Below are 17,823 nucleotides of genomic sequence, written 5' to 3' on the forward strand. Positions count from 1 at the left end.
CTCCTCCAAAGTGAGGGGCATCCAGCGGTGGAAGCCCACCTTGTAGCTGGTGGCCGAGTGGCTGGCTAGAAAGCCAGATTTCGGCTACCCGCCTCCTCCTGCCAAAGAGCTGTGGTCCCCAACCCCCGTCCTGAGCAGTAGCGTCAGCGTTGGAGGAAGACTCCCGTTCTTCTTCCACAACACGAGAGGAACACGGGTGCGGCCCCGCGGACGTTCAAGGGGAGCCGCTTCAAGGGTTTGGGTGAAGCAAACTTGGATTATCAGAAAATGGGGGGCAGGGAGCCAAGAAGGGGATGGAGCTGCCCTGACGGGCCGGCTTTCTTAACCAGTTTGCCCAGCGCGGGACGGGCCCCCTGGGCAGCTCTCAGCAGCAGCAGGCTCCCGGAACGGCCCCTCGCAGCACCCCTTATCCGGCCAGCAGGCAGGAAGGTGGGCTGCAGACCTCCTGAGGTCGAAGGCCCCGGAGGCGGAAGTCTGCTTCCTCCCAGCCCGGGACCCGCAGACTCCTCCGGGCGCCAGAAGAGCACTGGCCATCAAACCCGAAGGAAGTTGAGAGGAAGGAAGGGCTGCGGGCGGCTTGTGCTCTTACACCAATTCGGTTTGCTGCCCGAGTCATCTGCTCCTCTGCTGGTTGCTAAAAAATGAGAGCTGCCGGCGGAAAGCCGCTCAGGCTGTGTATCGGATACGGCTCTGTAGCCCTCATGTCCTGCCCAGTTCCCTGTATGCTCACGCCCGGAGTCCACTAAAACGGGGCGGGCTGCAAATACCTGGAGGAAACATTAGATAGGCGGATAGCCTGTCAGAGAGCAATGGCTCTTTCTACAGAAGCCTGGTTGTGCCCGCGAAGGGGAGGAGAAGTGCCATTAGCCGTGTTCAGCTGCTTCAGGCAACCAGCGTTGGCTATCAAGTGGCTTCTGCTCTGGGGCTGCAAGATCGCTAGGCAGATTTCCCCGGTCCCTTTAGATATTGCAAATTTTTAAACCTCCTTTGAAGCACCATAAATGGCGGGCCAAGTACAGCAAACCAGAGCACACAGGAGTACGGGTGGTGTTTTCAATAAAATACACTCTGAAACCGCTGGCTTAGAATATAGAGAGATCCCTGCTTATGCAGCGGGACTAATCTCCAAGGATCCGCCGCCCATTTCAGACAAAGTCCAGCGGCGGCATCCGACGGCTGAGGACCATCAGCTGGCGACCGCCAAGGCTAAGGCCTCTGCCGCTTCCCTCTCGCTCGCTCGTCGGAACCTTCTGCTGGTCGGAGCGCGGAAGGATCCCGGCGCCCACCCACCGCAGCAACAAGGACCAAGCGCTCCCGACTCGTGCCTGTTGCGTCCCCGGGGGGGGGGGGGCGGACCGCGTGCTCAGGTCGTGTCTCGGTCTGCACAAGGCCGCATCCGGGCAGACCTCCCGCTATGACGGCAGCCGTCCAACAGCGCTCTCTGGCAACAGCGGGGTGACGGCCGCCAGAGTTCGGGGTGAGGAACCCGCCTGCATTTCCCACTCCGAAGCTCAGCGGCTGCGCCCGCACGGAGCACGTGACTGCGCTCTTCACTGCGCTGTATTTTCCTTCACGCGGTTAATTTGGGCTTCTCCTTCTGGTTACACATCGGGAGCTGCGAAAAGTCCCCGGTGCGTAACCAGCTGGAATTCCCCGGACTAAGCCCGGTCGCGTCGCTGGCTACAGGGAACCCCGCCCAGTCAGGATGTGCGGAGGCCGCCGCTTCCTCGAAGGAACCGGTTCCGCGGGTTCCGCCCGAGCCCTGCTCGACGCAACCGAGGGCGGGAGGAAACGCTCGCGCGCACCGACGAACCCAGCCCACCCCAACTCCCTCGCCGCCGTCATTCTGCGGCTGCGCGGGTGCGGGCGGCCAGCGTGGCGCTCGGCGAAGGCCAGAGGCTTGCGTCAGGCGCCCCTGACGCAATCGCGCCCCGCCTGTGCTTGTCAGAGGCCAATCGGCAAGCGTCCCCATGGGGGTGTCTCCTGACGGCAGCCAATCAATGAGAGCCACGACGTGAGATATGCGCGGGAGCCGCGGACGACCGCAAGCGCAGACGGCTCGACGCACCGTCGGAGCCGGTCGTTTCGGGGGCTCGTCGATCGCGAAGGAGGGGGAGGCCGAGGCCGCCAGCGCCAGCGGGATGGCTCCGCTGCCGGGCCCTGCAGCGCCGCCGCGGCTCCTCCTGCTGCCCGCCGCATCGACGGCTCCGGCGGCCGCTCCAGGGGCTCCCTCGCCTTCCCCGCCGCCCCGTAAGCGGCAGCGCCTGGCGCACCTCAGCCCGGAAGAGAAGGCCCTACGCCGGTGAGGCCGGGACCGGGGACTGGGCGCTGCGCGGCGCCACGCGAACTCCTCTCACCCGCTTCTGTCTCCCCTCCAGGAAGCTGAAGAACCGTGTGGCGGCGCAGAGCGCTCGCGACCGCAAGAAGGCGCGCATGGGCGAGCTGGAGCGGCAGGCCGTCGAGCTGGAAGCCGAGGTGGGGCGGGGAGGGCGGGCGGCCGGGGTGGGGAGGGCGGCCGGGCGGCCGTCCCGTCGGGCGCCCCCTCACCGCCTCTCTCTCTCCCTCTCTCTCGCAGAACCAGAAATTGCTGGCCGAGAACCGGCGCCTGCGGGAGCGCGCACACAGCTTGGCGCGCGAGAACCACGATCTGCGTCTCCGGCTCGGACTTCCCGCGCTGAAGGTGAGGATCGGTAGGTCGAGGGGCCCGGCCAGGGCGCCTGCCTCCGCCCGTCTCACCAAGGACCCTTCCCCGCAGGTGGAAACGCAGGAGGAGACAGCAAGCATCGCCCCTGGGGGGGCAGAGACCGGGTCTTCTGAGTCCGCAGCACTTAGACTACGTGTTCCTCCGCAGAAGGGACAGGCCCAGCAGTCTTCTGCCTCCACAGTGGGGGAGAGGAGGAGGAAGAGGATGAAGGTGGCCTCCCTCTGGGCACAGACAGCCTGGCTTCTTCAGATGCTGAGGTGGGTAAAAATAGCTGCTGCCCTTCCTGATAAGGTCCAGCTAGGAGCAAATGTCAGGGGGATCCTCTGAATCACCTGTCCTAACCAGCAAAATGGTGTGTGTGTGTATCTGTTCTCTTACAGTCTGATCTCCTCTTGGGCATTTTGGACAGTCTGGACCCAGACATGTTCCTGCACTGCAGCAGCTCCCAGGCAACCTTTGAGAAGCTGCAGCAGGAAGCGTGTGGAGAAGCAGCTGTTCCTTTACCTGCCTCCACCAGTCCCTCCTTGGGGCCTGCACCACTCAGGCAAGATGCCATTAATGAACTGATCCGCTTTGATCATGAATACACCAAACCATTCTTCCTGGAGATCATATCGGAAGCGGCCACCCAGACCAGTGCACTCCTGGAGGAAGTGGTTGCTTCTCCTCCCCTGCCGGCCCCCATCTCTGTGAAGGAGGAGCCTACAGATACCCTTTTGCCTGACCTGGGCCTCTCCCATTTGCTCTCCTCAGACCAGAGGCCTCCCTCGCTGCTGGATGCAGCCAGTGACTCGGGTTATGAAGGCTCCCCCTCCCCCTTCAGTGACCTGTCCTCTCCTGTGGACACAGATTGCAGCTGGGAGGAGGCCTTTGCCAAGGAGCTGTTTCCTCAGCTGATCAGTGTGTGATACCTGCTTAGCTTATGGACAGCCCTTGGATGGACAGGTGTTTTGGAAGAATGTTCCTCTTGAAAGTGTTTCATCATATTCCTAAGTATTGCTTTTTTTGTATGTCGCCTCTGCCTGGCACCTGCCTCATCAAGGTGTTCCATTGCCCTTCCAAGTCAGCTTTGTTGGAAAGAAGGGATCCTGCTTAGGGAGAAATCGCTAATCCCTCTCAGTAGCTTCAATGTGTAAATAAAGGCGGTGGGGTCAGATATTATGTAAATATACACATACTGTATTTTTTGAAAGTTATTTTCCTGCAGGATATTTAAAATTTGCTGTAATTAAAAGGCAGAGCAAGTGATATTTTTCCTACCTTTGTTCTAAAGTGGGAGGGAGGTAACAGTGGAAGATCATTCAAAAAGGGGGGGGGGAGAAATGAATTGGTCCCTTTAAGGTTCTGCACAAACTCTGCCATTCATATTATTTGGCAAACTAGTTCAATTATCTTGAAATAATTCAGTTCAGCCGTTCAATCCCTAGTGCCGCATAACAGAGTGTGCTCCCGTTACTTGTCCCAGCTTCTGCCAACCTAGCAGTTCGAAAGCATGTAAAAATGCAGGTAGAAAAATAGAGACCACCTTTGGTGGGAAGGTAACAGTGTTCCGTGCGCCTTTGACGTTTAGTCATGTCGGCCACATGACCAAGGAAACGTCTACGGACAGCGCTAGCTTTTTGGCTTTGAAATGGAGATGAGCACGCCCCCCTAGAGTCGGGAATGACTAGCACATATGTGCGAGGGGAACCTTTACCTTTAAATACACATGCATTCTTAGTCATATAAACTATTACTTGAAATAGGGCAATCTAAACTACGGTGTGTGCAAAATTTAGGGAAGGTTAAACCTTGGCCAGCCATCACAAAAGTAGCAGCTGTGCAGAACACACAAAGTTTTCTTCTTCCCATCTTCCTTCTACTATAGGGGTTGTCTCTCTGAATGCTTGTTGCCCAATTGTATACTTGAATGTCCTTAAGTGGAAAGTGGTTCAATTTTACACTGATGGAATGCTAGTTACAGACCTGCCAAATATTACAGAAGCAGGAAGGAAAGTTCTCATTTGAACCAGGGAACCATAGGAAGCACCTAGCTAAAGCTTCCACAAGTTGAGCAACAGAAGGCTACAGTGCTAAATTGTCATTCCAGTGCTAAGGAGGGTCGTGTGACATTTATCTGCATAGGTGTGGAAAAGGGTTAGCTGAAATCATTTTGGGATTTCCACTGAGGGTCTCTCTGTACAACTACTCCTTGGCTATAGACTAAAATGCTTGATTACCTCAGGACTTTCTGAAAGTGTCACCCTGGCAGCTCACAAAACCACTGAGTTCAATTGATTACAGCAAAGTAAAGTAAAAGGTATTGACAAATCTTTAGTACTTGTTAGCAGTGTACATCATTTTACAATTTTTTTTAAAAAAAAATGTTTATTGACATACAAATTGTGATTTGGCCCAATGGCAGACAGACCACAATGCAGTGTTGCTGGTGTCTATATTAATTATCCAACAAAAAACACTCCCAAAATTCCCATCTCTCAAGCAATTCTTGTTCCACCAGTGGGTGTCCATCTAGCCCTCAAAAAAATTACACTTTTGGATACACTCAAAAGATTTTTTTAATCCCTCGAATGAAGGAGAAGGTAATTTCAAGGCCAATCCAACAATTGGGAATGTTACTTTATGTACAGTTGAAGAAACAGACATCCTTTTTTCCTTTCTTACACCAAAGCAAAATCTAACCAACATTAACCTGAAACAGCTCTGATAAAAGTCAGATTTGGGTTTTTCAGGATGTAGGCAAAGCCAATTCCCACTCTGGTTGCTTGGCACTTGCTATGCTCTCCCTGGGAGAGCTGGTTTCTGATCTCTGCGCACAGAAGGGCTGTCTGGGTCCTTCCCTAATTTAAGATTACAAGCTTTTAGAGTGACACGGGCTTGCTACTCAAACAGAAGAGAGGCACAAAGGCTTTTGCTAAATGAAAAGGTTATTTAAAAGCAGAGGCAACTTCACAAAGTAGCAATATAAAGAACTGAGTTGTAAACATCAGAATAGATTTGCTGAGATCTGCACAATGTTAAGTTTAAACAAGATTATTAGCTATGAAAGCTAATACATTTTGGAACCAAGAAAGTATCTGCAGAAAATTTAAAATGGAACTCAAAATGCACAAGCTACTTTCAATTGTCCTCCTTCACAGGGGAAAAAATCAACTGAGGTTGCCTTTCCTGGCTTTCTCGAAGGCAGTGTGCAAAACTTGAGCTTTTCCTAGGAAAACTATTTCCTATACATAAACATTCCTGCAATAATTTTCATTTACAGTGGTGCTGCAAGAATTTCAGAGCACTAGGCTGCCAATTGGCTCCTTGAACACAAGAAGCTAAAAAGTGCATAATATGACAGCTTAGGCAGTCTGATGTTGTAAGTGGCACATTATCTACCAATAGCTGTGCTCAGCTAGGTTGGCACAACCATGATCTATTTCCCTCAATGTTACTAGTGCCCACTGAGATTCTCAAGAGAGGAACCATAGGGCACAGAGGGCTTTTGCCAATGTGAATCACTCCTGGCTCAATGGTTCACATGTTCTGTTCATACAACAGTCTGCAAGTCAATGCCACCAACTGATCTTGAGTTGGTGAAGACGGATCTGTATCCCCATGCCTGAACAGACATTTCCTGTCAATTGCTAGAACAAAGGAACTTCAGGTTTGCCTACTCAACTCAAACTTTGAAAGGCTGTAGCAGAAATGAATGCTGTATTTGTCACAAGCAATCAAATTTCTTAAAAAGATCCAAACTCTAGACTGGTGCTCCAAGAAAACAAGGCTTCAGGCTTAATGGGCATAAAGGATGGGACATCTCACTGTGTAAAAAGATGACAAGGTGCATTCAAAGAACCAGCCAGCTTATTTTCAGGAGCCCCAAGTGCCTTCTCCGCATCCTAGATTTATAACTAAGCCCCTGGATTCCTAATGAACGGCATCTTTCAATCTCTGCTTGTCCAGAAAGTAAAGGTAAAGCAACTTGCTTTGTTCCCTTCTTCTACAGCTCCATCTCTTCTTCCGCAGGCCCACCTGATCCAACTGCCCCGAAGTGAGTCAAGGGCATTTCTGCTTGCTGAGACTGCGTCAGGAATTTGTCTGTCTGTGAGGGAAAGGCAGCTTCCAGGGCTGCTAGCTTTCCAAGGCGTCTTTCTGTGACCAATGGCTTGTAGCTCTTAATACAAGCCAGGCCTCCTTTTTCAGGGAGAAATTCAGGGAGAGGCTTCCAAAGCACCAGCTCCATTGATGGACGGCTCCTGAGAGAGAGAAAGCACCAGGGTCAAAATCAATCTCTGGGGAGCAGCCCTTGCCCAGGCTGCTCGGGGTCTCTCCTCTGGGGCAGGGGTGCTACCACACCCAAGGGGGCAGCTGGTAAGATGGCAGGGATTCAATTCCCCCCTTCCCTGTTGGAGCCACTGCTAGACGTACATGGACTCAATGATTTTTTTGGTCAAGGTTCCTTCGTAATCTTGCTTCAGTCCGGTTTGTAGGGTGTGGGACAGGACCAGGGTGGGCAGGTGGCCTTCGGGCCGGCCTGCAGGTCCCTCCTCCTCTTCTTCCTCCTCCTCCTCCTCGGTGATCCTGGCGGGGAAAGGAGGAAGCCCCGTGAGAGGGGCGCGGGTGGAGGGCGGCCTCTATCGCGGGCGGGCAGCCGGCTCACCTGTCCTCGATCTCCTGCAGCCTCCGACGGGCAGCCTCGCACTGCTGCTCCGGCCCGACCTGTTCCATTTCCTCGCAGGGCGCTTCCGGCGGGTCGGGGGTCGCCCCCGAGCAGCACGGCCACCCCGCCGCCTTCTTGCCCGGGGGGCACCTGGGGAGGAAACAGCGAAGAGGCTGGCACCCGGCGCCGCGGCGGGCACCCCGCCTGCTTGCCTGCCTGCCTGCCTGCCTGCTTGCCTGGGGCCCGGCCCCGCTCACCCCTCCGGCTCTTCCTCCAACCGGTGCTTCCTCCAGACGCGCGGCGGGGCGTAGGCCGGGCTGACCGTCGAGGCCCGTGCGCCGAGCGGAGGTCTAGCCGGCCCCGAGGCGGCGAGGCGGCGGGCGCGGAGCCGCGGGGACAGCGGCGGGAAGGCGCTGGGCAGCGGTCCGGAGGCCATGGCGTTGCCGGCCGCTCGGCTGTGGGTTCGTGAGGGGTGCCGCCGCCAGGCCGCCGGACGGGCTCGGGCACGTGATCCAGATGCGCCGCAGACGCCGGCAGGTGACGGACGCGCGCGCGTGGCTTGCCGGGAGTCGTAGGCGCTGCACGTGCCGGGGGGAGGACAAGGAGGGGGCGGGGCCGGCATAAAACACGCTGTTCCCCCGGCTGGCTGGCTGTATGTAGCTCAGGCGGCTCGGAGGGCGAGCATGGAAAGGCAGCCGCTGGTCCGCAGGGCCGGAGCCCACCGGAGTCCCCGGCGCCAGGTGAGGGAGAGGGAAGACCCCCGCTGCTCTTCGGCGGGACGGCGCTTAGTTGCTTTCCGAGCGGCCCGAGGAGCTCCGTCGCTGGGAGAGCCTCCCTCTCCTTTGGCTGCGGGTCGCCGGGAGCTTCCAGCCCCGTTCCCCGGCCGGCATCGGAGCCGTCCTGCGGCCGCAGCACTGGGGTTTCGGGCGACCCGCAGCCGGGTTTTATGGAGGGCGGTGGGGTGGACTCGGTCAAAGCTGCCCGGTCTGTCCCTTTATTTGACTTTTATGACTTTGTATAACTCAAGGCAGTGAACATACCTACCTGACAGAAGCTTTGGGATTTTCTAAGGGGGAATACCTCTTAACTGCCACCTTCTCACCTTTTTTCCTTTGAAAAATATTCTAACGGGTGGTAAAAGGGAGGTTGCCTCCACCTCCTGCTCTGCCTGCCATCCAAGAACTCCCCCCACTCCAGTAGCCAAAGGAGTTTCAAACATGTATGAAAAGGCAAGAGATTTGGGTGTCCAACTTTTAGTCTAGATTGATCCAGGAGGAGAGCTAGTATGGGAAGGAGTATGACGGTTGCTGCTGAGTAGGAAAAAAACTACCACAAAGAGTGGGAGAAGAAATAACAGCATGATCTTCTTCCACTGATTAGTTGCTCTGTTTGCTTGCTTCTGTTTTGACTTAATATTTGTTTAACATTTAATAATGTATTTTTAAAAAGTTACTTTCTACTTTGTAGTTCAGACCCTTGGCTGTTACTGATGGTCCACCCACAAGCTGTGATTTCCTTCTCCTGAAGCTTCTTCCTTGGCTGGGGAAAACAATAGCTCAGATTTTTAAAAAAGGCTTACCCTCCCCCATCCCATGCACCCACCCACGGCTCCCAACGGGTCTGGCAATCTTATGATCTGCCAAACCCAAACATATTTTGCTTGAGCCAGAATGGGGCACTCAGGGTTGCTAGTTTCCAGTAGTCCAGCCCTCCCTGACCATGGCATTTGGGACTTCCTCTTTCTATAGCTCCCAACCTGGACCCTCCTTGGTACCGTGTGTGCAGCTGGCATTGGAGGGACCTTTCAGTACGGATATAATGTTTCTCTCATTAGTGCCCCCACTCAGGTAAGACCTCCAAAGCATCTTGAAGGGCTATTTGTGGCTGCTCTGCTGTAGATTCTTCTCTTCACACTTACCCAACTCAGAGGAAGCAGGGTGGAAGGGTGCATGAACCAGCATAGACTTCCCATTGTCCATTATTTATTTGAAAAAGGCTCCATGTCCAGCTGGGCTGAAAATGCTCAAGGTCCATTCCCTGATGATGAAGGAAATGGCAGGAGGTATGGAATGGCTGCCAGGACCCACATAAGTGAAGCTCTGCCTGGATGCAAGAGACATGTGGTCCCGGAAGGCTTAGACGCAAATATCTGCCACATTGTCAAGAATACTGTGTGGGCATCATTAGCAGGGCAACTGAACCCCCTTCTGCTATGGTCCCCCATTCTGGTTCATCTAGCCATTTTGGGGGAGAAATGCCAAGCGGTGAGATGCCATCCTTTCCCAGAGTAACACCTACTCCCCCAGTCCCAGCACTTCTTGACAAGCCTCCCTGGAGTAAAGATCAGAGCAACAAATGGGTCTGGTGCCAAGGCAGCTGACTCTTCCTGTATCAGCTGATTCCCTCACTAATTAAACTCTGCAAGATTGATTTAATGCAGTGTTTCATGCTTCCTAAGACAATTAAAAACAAAAGTAACCATGGAGGGACAACAGCATGTGCTAAACACATGTGTATGCATAGTTCACACTGCGATGGAGACTGACAGGCTGAGCTGCAGTTCAGGAGATCAATCCTAATACAGCTGGATGGGACCTTGGAAGTCTTCTAGTCCAACCCTCTGCTTAAGCAGGAGACCCTATATCATTTCAGACAGGTGGCTAATAAACAGACAATTCCCAAAACAGCATTGAAATCCAGAGGCTGCCTCAGGGCTCATTCTGTGAGACGCATCTAGCAAGCCCAGGAAATGCAGGAAGAGGGGCGAGGAATCTCCTCAGAAAGAGGCCCTCTGCAGCCAGGACCTCTGGAAGAAGTGGAAGGAGTCCATGGCCATTCTCTACCCACTGACTGGGCGCATAGCATGCTAGATCTTTCGGTGGCAGCTGACTGTTCCCTGAACGTGTCTGCAGCCATCTCTAGCCCAGTATTTCTCGACCTCCACCATTAAGGAATTTGGGGACTCCACCTCCCAGAATTCCCCAGCCAGCAGGTGGGGCATGTCAAAGATTCGGTCTCCAAGATGGGGAAGGAAGCAAAGAGGCGGATTCCTAGCAACTCATTTGGCCTCTTTCTGCCAAGAGTTGTGCTGCTCTGCTTCCGATTGAGGGTGTGTGTCTCCCAGGCAGCCTGTGTAAAACCCTTAGCTGAGGAGGCTGAAACGCTTGCCCCATACTGGTGATGGGAAGTAGGCAGCACCACCATTACCATCCCCCCACATTATTCTCCTTTTGGGTTTTCAGCACATCCACAAGTTCCTCAATGGTACCTGGCAGAGCCGTTACCAAACCAAGCTGAGTTCCAGCATGCTGACTCTTCTCTGGTCCACCATTGCTTCTATTTTTTCCCTAGGCGGGTTCTTTGGGGCTCACCTTGGGGGCATCATGGCTGGTTGGCTGGGCAGGTGAGCGTAATCATTCCTAGAGGCATGCTTCCTTTACTCTTCAGCAATTCCTCCTCCTCCAAAGAGTAGAAGAAAGTGGACAGGCCCCTGTCTATCCTTTGTCTTTGCCAGAGAGCGATTACCTGGCCTGAGTTGACATTCCAGGGAAGAGACACTGCAGGGATGGGTTCGGTGCTGTGGCTGGAAGGGAGGGGAGCCTGAGCAAATGGCAGCCATGCACCAGTCCCTGCAGGGAGGAAACCTTCTCTCTTTGGAAACCCAGAGTCTCCACCCGCCTTATCTGCTGGCCAACCTTCTCGCAGCCGTCAAGACCTGTTCCGGGGTCTCCTCCATTCCCTTCTTCAGTGGCTCTTCTGACTCCCTTCTCCTTTGGCAGAAAAGGAGCTCTGCTGATGAATAACCTCCTTGCCCTCTTTGCTGCTATCCTGATGTGGGCCAGCTTCCCAACGGGGCTCTTCGAATTGCTGATCATTGGGAGGTTTCTGATCGGAATGAATACAGGTAAAGCATTTGGATTTTGTCTCTGGATCCATCCCTAGTTAATGAATCGTGTGCTTCCAGGGAGAGACCAACCTGCACCAGGTGTGCTGTTCATTGAGGACAGTGGCGCTTTCCTTCTATTAGCAGCAGCCTCTCCACTGCAGTCTTTTCGGAAATGTATGGGAGAAACCCTGCTCCTTAGACCCTCTTCTGTTTTCAGGCATTGGACTCTGTGTGCAGCCTCTCTATATAGGTGAAGCTGCCCCCAGACACCTTCGAGGGGCCATGGTGATAGGCAGTTCCATCTTCCTGACAGGAGGTATTTTGACCGGGCAAGTGATGGGTCTAAGGTGAGTGTTGAATTCTGGATCGCTGAGGCCCCAGCATAGGGGGCAGTTGGCTGCCTAGGGGCCTGAAGAGCTGCCTTTGTGCTGCTTCCCACAGGGAGCTGCTGGGGGGAGAGGAATGCTGGCCCTTCCTGCTCTTGAGCTGTGGCCTGCCTGCCATAATCCAACTCCTGAGCCTTCCCTGGTTTCCAGAGAGTCCCCGTTTCACATTATTAGACCGAGGGGACGAGGCCAAGGGTATCAAAGGTACAGTGGGCCCACAGCCTTTGGCAGTTGTGCCTCCCAAGCCTCCAAGAGGGAACTGGGCACATTCTTTCAGGCCAGGGAGCAGCTCCAAACCAGCAGCTCCTTCTGCCCATCGGGGTTTTAGCCAGAAAGAAATGTTCCTGAATCTCGCCCATGTCTGTAGGACAAACTAGGGGTGGGAGAGCTCTGGGCAAATCAATCCCCATTCATCTCAGTAGTGTCACAGCCAGGGAGGAGCTGCGGAAGGTGAACCTGCTGGACCTGCCAAGTGGCTTCAGGTGGGCCTGAACACCCCCCCCCCAAGAGGCTGAACCCTGTTTTCCTCCCAGCACTGAAGCGCTTCCATGGTCCTCTGCGCTACCACAAGGAGCTGGAGGACATCCAGAGAGAGAACTTTGCCCTCGGAGGGGAGAAGGCAAAGAAGCCCTGGGAGCTCTTTGCCGACCGTAGCATCCGCTGGCAGCTGATTGCAGTCATCTGTCTGACCATGGGCCAGCAGCTCAGTGGGATCAACGCAGTGAGTGCCAGGGCACCCTTTGTCAGGAGCCTCGGTCCAGCTCCTGCCACAGGCAGATTTCCTGACAGCTTGGAACCAAGAGCAGGATGGGAATTGTCCACATCTTAGTTGGGTGCTCAGCTCTTCCATGCAACTGCTGCTCTCCAAGCACCTCTGGCCGAGATAACGGGGGGCACATAGCAGGTGTGGGAGTCGGATGTCCTCCTGAGCATTGGCAGCAAAGTTCAAAGGCAGAGCTGAGGCCATGCAGTTTAGTCACAACGCAGTCTTTGGCGAGCTGCAATCCAAAGCTGGTTCTATGAACTCGGACAGAGGTGTTCCCTGCTGGTGGCCCTGTTGGCAAGCGAAACGGGTATCCTCTTGCAGCGTCTTCCCTTATTGATTTTTTTGTTCTTTCAGATTTACTTTTATGCCAGTTACGTCTTTGCAGAGACAGGGATTCCCCCCGAGAAGATCCCCTATGTAACTTTAGGTACAGGAATGTGTGAATGCCTCACTGCCCTCACCTGTGTAAGTAGTAGAATCAGGCTTTCCGCGTGGCCACAAAGGGATTCTTTTCTCACTGAGTGAGCAAGTAGCTTTACTCTCCTCCTCCTCCTCCTGCAGGGTTTGCTAGTTGAATCCTTGGGGAGGAGAGCTTTGATCCTGGGAGGCTATTGTCTTATGATGCTTTGGTGCATTATCCTGACCATCTCCCTGACCTTCCAGGTAATTGGGGAACCTCCCCATTTCCAGCTAAGGGGGTGAGCGTGCCCATTGCTCACTGCACCCACCTGCAGGAGGTTTTGCAACAGTGGCTGTAAATGCTGAGCATCACCTACTACCGGCATAGCACTAGCAATGCCACCACCACCTTGGCTCACAGACTTTTTCCACTAGTTAGGAAATACGTAACTTGCTGTCCTATGCTTTCTCCTCAGGTGTATGCATGGGCACCATATCTGAGCATGGCTTGCATATTTGCCTTCATCTTGAGCTTTGGCCTTGGACCAGGTATCCCTTTTATGATTACAGTGAAATTCACACGTGCAAGCCTGCAGGGTCTGACAGTTGCCTGTAGAGGCTGAGGAGGCCTGTCTTAAGGCAGCCATGTTTGCAAAGGGAGGGGGGGACCAAACCAGGAGCTCTTGTTGCTTGGTGTTTTTTCAGCCTGACAGCCACATCTGTCCTATATAATCTTAAAATCCCCAACCTGGAGGTACTGTATGCATCCATTTATGCTGGTCTGACTATAATAAATATTTGCTTTTGCATGCTTGCCTAAGGAGTTAAGAGGTGGGTAGGAAATGACCTTCCAAGGTGTTCACTGGCCAGATGGATTTACACAAGGTGTCTTCAGACACCTCTATTCAAAACTTTTTCTGATGAGCCCAAGATGGCAGCTACTGAAGTTCTTTGCTCTGCTCTGTAATAAAAAACATGCTTCATCCATCTTTCTGCATAGACCTGAAGTAAATGTCCCCCAACAAGCAAACCCATAATCTGTTAGCTTTCTGCTTTGTTTCACCATGCCTGCCAGAAGGTTGAACTCTACCCTCTGTCCTCTGCACCGTTCCTCTTACATAATTCACGTCCACTCCTTCTGTCTAACAAGGGCCCCTTCCTTCAGGTGGTGTGACAAACATTTTGACAACCGAATTGTTCATGCAGTCCTCACGCCCTGCCGCTTACACCATTGCAGGATCAATGAGCTGGCTGAGCTTCTTCGCTGTTGGCATGCTCTTCCCCTTTGTTGTGGTAGGTTGGTCCTTTTATGAGACTCTGGTTCCAGCCTTGTGCTTTGGGCCATCTCTTGTGGTTGACTTCATCCCCAGCTGAAGCTTCCCAGGGGTGTGAGGGGTTGACATGATCAAAACACTTCCTCTGCATACCTTCAGAGGAAACGACACCAGGGCAAGGGGTTGGACTAGAAGCCCTCCAAGGTTCCTTCCAGCCTTATTATTCTATGACTCTATACTTTGTGGAGATGATTTTAGATATTTGATTATCAAGAGGTGGTCCAAGTTTAAATAATATTCAGCCTATGATCATTTGCTTTGCAAAGTGGGGCATAAAGTGAATTGAAGCTCGACACCCGAGAAAAAGGATCTGCTTTGGCCCTTATCTCTTTCAAGGAAAGTGTCGTTCCAGCCATCACTTAAACCCTAACCGATCCTTGGCTCCGTTTGTTGGGAAAGGTATATAGGTTATTAAAATTCAAGTGTATTGCAGTAGTGCAAAGCCAAAACTGAAAATTTCTTGCCAAAATCTCTTATTTTTTTCTCCTTCAACTGTCTCTCATTGCTCACTCCAGTGCAACCAATTTGGTTCAGGCAAGATGTTTTCCTAAAGGTTAGTCCAAGCAGAGTTTGGTAGGCGAACACCTCCTTCCAGCTGGGTGACTGAAGTGGTACTTACTTTTGTTTCCCCAAGCATTTCCCCTCCCGAGAGTTCATGGCAGTCTGTCACTGCATAGCAACAAAGCACAAGGAAGCATAATAAGATGGCAGCTGATAGGAGGCCTGAAAAAGGCTATTGTGCCATCTGGGGACAGAAAGGTTTTGGTTTGGGAGAGCCAGGTCTCCCTTCTGCTCTGTTAGAAGCCGCTCTTAATTTCAGTATAGAAGTTTGACAAGAAGGTTAATGAAAACATATTTGTGAAATACCACTGCAGAAATGGGAATGCATACTGCCTGATGTGTCTTCAGTGACACTCCCCCCTTCTCCCCATTGTGATGCCTCTGTACAGCTTGAGGTGATGCCTTGGACCAGGACAGGAGGCTTGGCTGGCTGTAGCCAAAGACTAGAGTTAACACTAGTCCAACTTGCCCAGAGGGGATGGATAAAATAAAGTCATTGCAGGTTTTTGTGGTCATTCACTTTTTACTTTTTTGCTTTTTTCAGAAAGGCCTGAAGCAATACTGCTTCATTGTGTTTTTGCTAGAATGCAGCGCAGTGGCCACTTTCATTTTCTGTGTTATTCCCGAGACGAAGAACAAAACCTTTCTAGAAATTAAGAGAGAATTTCACAAGCTCAACTTCAGGAGAGCCAAAGAGCCGGATGAAGAATCGCACGAGAGACAGCAGCTTTGCCTAGAGGTCTAAGAGCTGGTTTGGAGTTGGGCAATCAAGACGCCATCCCAAGAGGCTCTCCAAGAGGCGGCTGGGTCCAGAGGAGCTGCACCTCTCTGAGCCTGCCAGATACCCAGGCAGACCCTGGCAAAAGGCAGGGGAGTCCGTGCATTGAGGATATCCACCCCCCACCCCCACCTTCTAGAGAGCAGGGCCTGTTCAATAAAGGGCTGCTTTTCATCTGGCTCCTGTCTTCACATTTAGAACATAGCTGAGCCGTGCCAGTCAAGGGGATGAATGCAGGAAGAGCTGCTGGGAGTAAAGTTGGCAGGGCCGACATGGCAGTTGGCCTCCAAAACACCATTCACCGATCAGGTTTGTTGCACACAGTAGGGACATGCTAGAAACAGCAACAGTTGGAGAGAAAATCAAGAGGGAGAGGCTCACATCGGAGAATACATGTTAGGGTAATAGCACTCCATATAAAATATGTTATTTATAATATGGGAAGCTCTTGGGTAGTTCTCTGGGCAGAATAAAAATTCACAGCATTTTAATTAGGAAATCATGAAGGAAATAGAGGCTTATAAAATATGCACAACTTGGTAAAATTAACATTGTGAGAACCCCAGTATCAGGAAGGGACCCCACATCTTGTTTGTAGTCCTTGAGCGAAGCCACTCAAATGGCATTCAGGGCACATGCGACGATAAACTTTCCTGAACGGTTTTGGGCAGACCACATTCCCTTTTAGTCCCAGCAACCTCTGTGAATCCACCCCAGCATGCTCTAGACTCCCGGCTGCAGGGAGTAATGGTGGGGCAAACGGCACCCGCTTCCCTGCCCTAATGTCTACCATCCTGCAGGGCAGTAAAAAGTCTCTCCAAGCATGGTTGGCCCACTTCTGCCAAGGGAGACGCAAGAAGTAGGCACCATCTTGGCCAAGCGCCTTTCATATACACAAACCGAAATGGATCCCCAGAGCGCCTTTATTTTGATTTGTGGGCTCCCTCACAGGCAGCTTCTCTTTCAGGCCCCCAAGCAGAGAACAAGGTTGCTACCTGGCCTCCCCTTCCCTCAGTCCCCGAATGTCTCCTTCCTCGGTGGTTCCGTGTCAAGGAAGCAACAAGCCAAAATGCATCACGGGTTGCCCTAAACAGGGTGAGGGGTCAAGAAGGGGCTTTCTTTTCCTTCACCTTCTCCTCTAGGTTCGCAAAGTATTTCATTTTGCCCAAGAGTCTTCTGGCCTTGTGAAGGTCATCTGGAATTACAAGACCGGAACAAGCCTTAACACTGATTCGGAACTCCCCAGGGCCCCGTACTACGGTGGGAACTTAGGGAAAAACTCTGGAAAGGAAGTCAGGAGAAATGGCTGATGCTAAGGAACCCGCATGGCTGTGTGGAGGAACAAGAGTGGGATGCCCTGGCCGACCTGCCTGCAGTCAGACCACTCAACGCTCCAGTGGCCCACCTGGCCTCCTACCTTGCTCAAAGGCCCTGCTCACCTCCTGCACAAGAGCCTCTTGCTTTGCTGGAAGAGAGAAGAGGAGGAGGAAGCCACGCAGCCTTCGGCCCCCTCGCAGGGGAGCTCAGAGGAGCCTCCCCTCCCGCCGCCCGAGGCAGCAGAGGCTCCCACCCACCTGCCAGAAGGCGCTCCAGCCCAGCCAGGCTCGCTTCCGAGTCCGCGGCCGCCAGCTGCTCGTTCAGCTCCAAGACTTCGGCGAGGAAGCCGGGCTCGGCCTCCGCATCGCTGCCCGCCGCCAACTCGACTCCGCGCAGCTCCAGCTGGGGGGGGGAGCAGAGGGCGCGGTTCAGGGTGGACCCCGCCGCCCCCCATCCCGCCGCCCCGTCCAGTCCCGCCACCTTACCAGGTAGAGGCCGCGGCTGAGCGGGCTGCGGAGGGTGCCGTAAGCCAGGTTGATCAGGGCGGCGTGCTGCTCCGAGAAGCCGCGCTCGGCCTGCAAGGCACGGAGGGGGTCACGGGGTCCTCCAGCCCAGCCCCAGCGCCCCGCTCCCCCTACCGGCTCCCACCTGCGGTCGGCGGCTGAAGCGGTCCGGGTGCAGCGAGCGCTGCAGGGCCAGGAAGCGCTGCCGGAGCCGGGCCAGGTCCACGGAGAAGCCGCGCGGGCTGTGGGGAGGAGGGACCGTCAACGGGCGCCTCCTCGCCCTCTCACCCCACCCCACCCCCCAGGCCCCGAGCGCCCCTCACCAGCCCAGCACCCCGAAGAGGTCCGCGCGGGGCTCCGGCGGCTGCAAAGCGCGGCACGAGGGGCAGAAGCCGGGCCCCGCCGCCCCCGAACCCAGCGGGGCCCCGCAGCTCCAGCAGCAGCGCCCGGCCGCCTGGGATCGGGCCCGCCGCGGGGCCCTCGCGCGCAACGCCCGCCGCCACATCCGCTCCGGCTGACTGGCAGGCAGGCAGGCCCCGCCCCC

At 54.0% G+C, this 17,823-nt stretch overlaps 4 protein-coding genes across 15 annotated transcripts; 2 read left to right on the forward strand and 2 right to left on the reverse strand.

Moving 5' to 3' along the window:
* Window positions 1-1,815: 1,815 nt before the first annotated feature.
* On the forward strand, window positions 1,816-3,952 carry XBP1 (X-box binding protein 1). The gene is made up of 5 exons (XM_034428996.3): window positions 1,816-2,302; window positions 2,379-2,475; window positions 2,576-2,680; window positions 2,756-2,961; window positions 3,085-3,952. Exons 1-5 carry the CDS (start codon window positions 2,022-2,024, stop codon window positions 3,269-3,271), a joined length of 876 nt encoding a protein of 291 aa, XP_034284887.3. The 5' UTR covers window positions 1,816-2,021; the 3' UTR covers window positions 3,272-3,952.
* Window positions 3,953-5,051: 1,099 nt separating this feature from the next.
* On the reverse strand, window positions 5,052-7,971 carry CCDC117 (coiled-coil domain containing 117). The gene is made up of 4 exons (XM_060692013.2): window positions 7,607-7,971; window positions 7,350-7,499; window positions 7,118-7,270; window positions 5,052-6,945 (listed from the first exon to the last, which is right to left on the reverse strand). Exons 1-4 carry the CDS (start codon window positions 7,969-7,971, stop codon window positions 6,690-6,692), a joined length of 924 nt encoding a protein of 307 aa, XP_060547996.2. The 3' UTR covers window positions 5,052-6,689.
* On the forward strand, window positions 7,956-15,633 carry LOC117672314 (solute carrier family 2, facilitated glucose transporter member 11-like). Of its 6 annotated transcripts, none has more exons than XM_034428990.3 (12): window positions 7,956-8,089; window positions 9,098-9,196; window positions 10,701-10,752; window positions 11,129-11,253; window positions 11,453-11,582; window positions 11,677-11,825; window positions 12,155-12,342; window positions 12,742-12,852; window positions 12,949-13,050; window positions 13,263-13,335; window positions 13,952-14,079; window positions 15,226-15,633. In XM_034428990.3, exons 3-12 carry the CDS (start codon window positions 10,733-10,735, stop codon window positions 15,424-15,426), a joined length of 1,227 nt encoding a protein of 408 aa, XP_034284881.1. In that variant the 5' UTR covers window positions 7,956-8,089; window positions 9,098-9,196; window positions 10,701-10,732; the 3' UTR covers window positions 15,427-15,633. The 6 variants fall into 6 exon arrangements, with proteins under 6 accessions (XP_034284881.1, XP_087736218.1, XP_034284880.1 ...); XM_034428984.3 differs by having other exon boundaries at window positions 7,962-8,089; window positions 10,592-10,752; XM_034428986.3 differs by having other exon boundaries at window positions 7,962-8,089; window positions 10,592-10,752; window positions 14,024-14,079.
* Window positions 15,185-17,822, reverse strand: HSCB (HscB mitochondrial iron-sulfur cluster cochaperone). 7 transcript variants are annotated; one of them, XR_015730247.1, is made up of 7 exons: window positions 17,603-17,822; window positions 17,425-17,521; window positions 17,262-17,351; window positions 17,034-17,178; window positions 16,877-16,924; window positions 16,455-16,654; window positions 15,185-15,793 (listed from the first exon to the last, which is right to left on the reverse strand). XR_015730247.1 is itself a non-coding variant. In XM_060692016.2 (6 exons), exons 1-6 carry the CDS (start codon window positions 17,782-17,784, stop codon window positions 15,765-15,767), a joined length of 591 nt encoding a protein of 196 aa, XP_060547999.1. In that variant the 5' UTR covers window positions 17,785-17,822; the 3' UTR covers window positions 15,185-15,764. The 7 variants fall into 7 exon arrangements, 4 of the variants coding, with proteins under 4 accessions (XP_060547999.1, XP_060547997.1, XP_060548000.1 ...); XR_015730249.1 differs by having other exon boundaries at window positions 16,899-16,924; window positions 17,603-17,784; XR_015730248.1 differs by lacking the exon at window positions 16,877-16,924 and having other exon boundaries at window positions 17,603-17,784.
* Between the last annotated feature and the right edge of the window lies 1 nt (window position 17,823).

The sequence above is a fragment of the Pantherophis guttatus genome, chromosome 17 (assembly GCF_059756535.1).
Source record: "Pantherophis guttatus breed Tessera chromosome 17, ASM5975653v1, whole genome shotgun sequence".
Lineage (NCBI taxonomy): Eukaryota > Metazoa > Chordata > Lepidosauria > Squamata > Colubridae > Pantherophis > Pantherophis guttatus.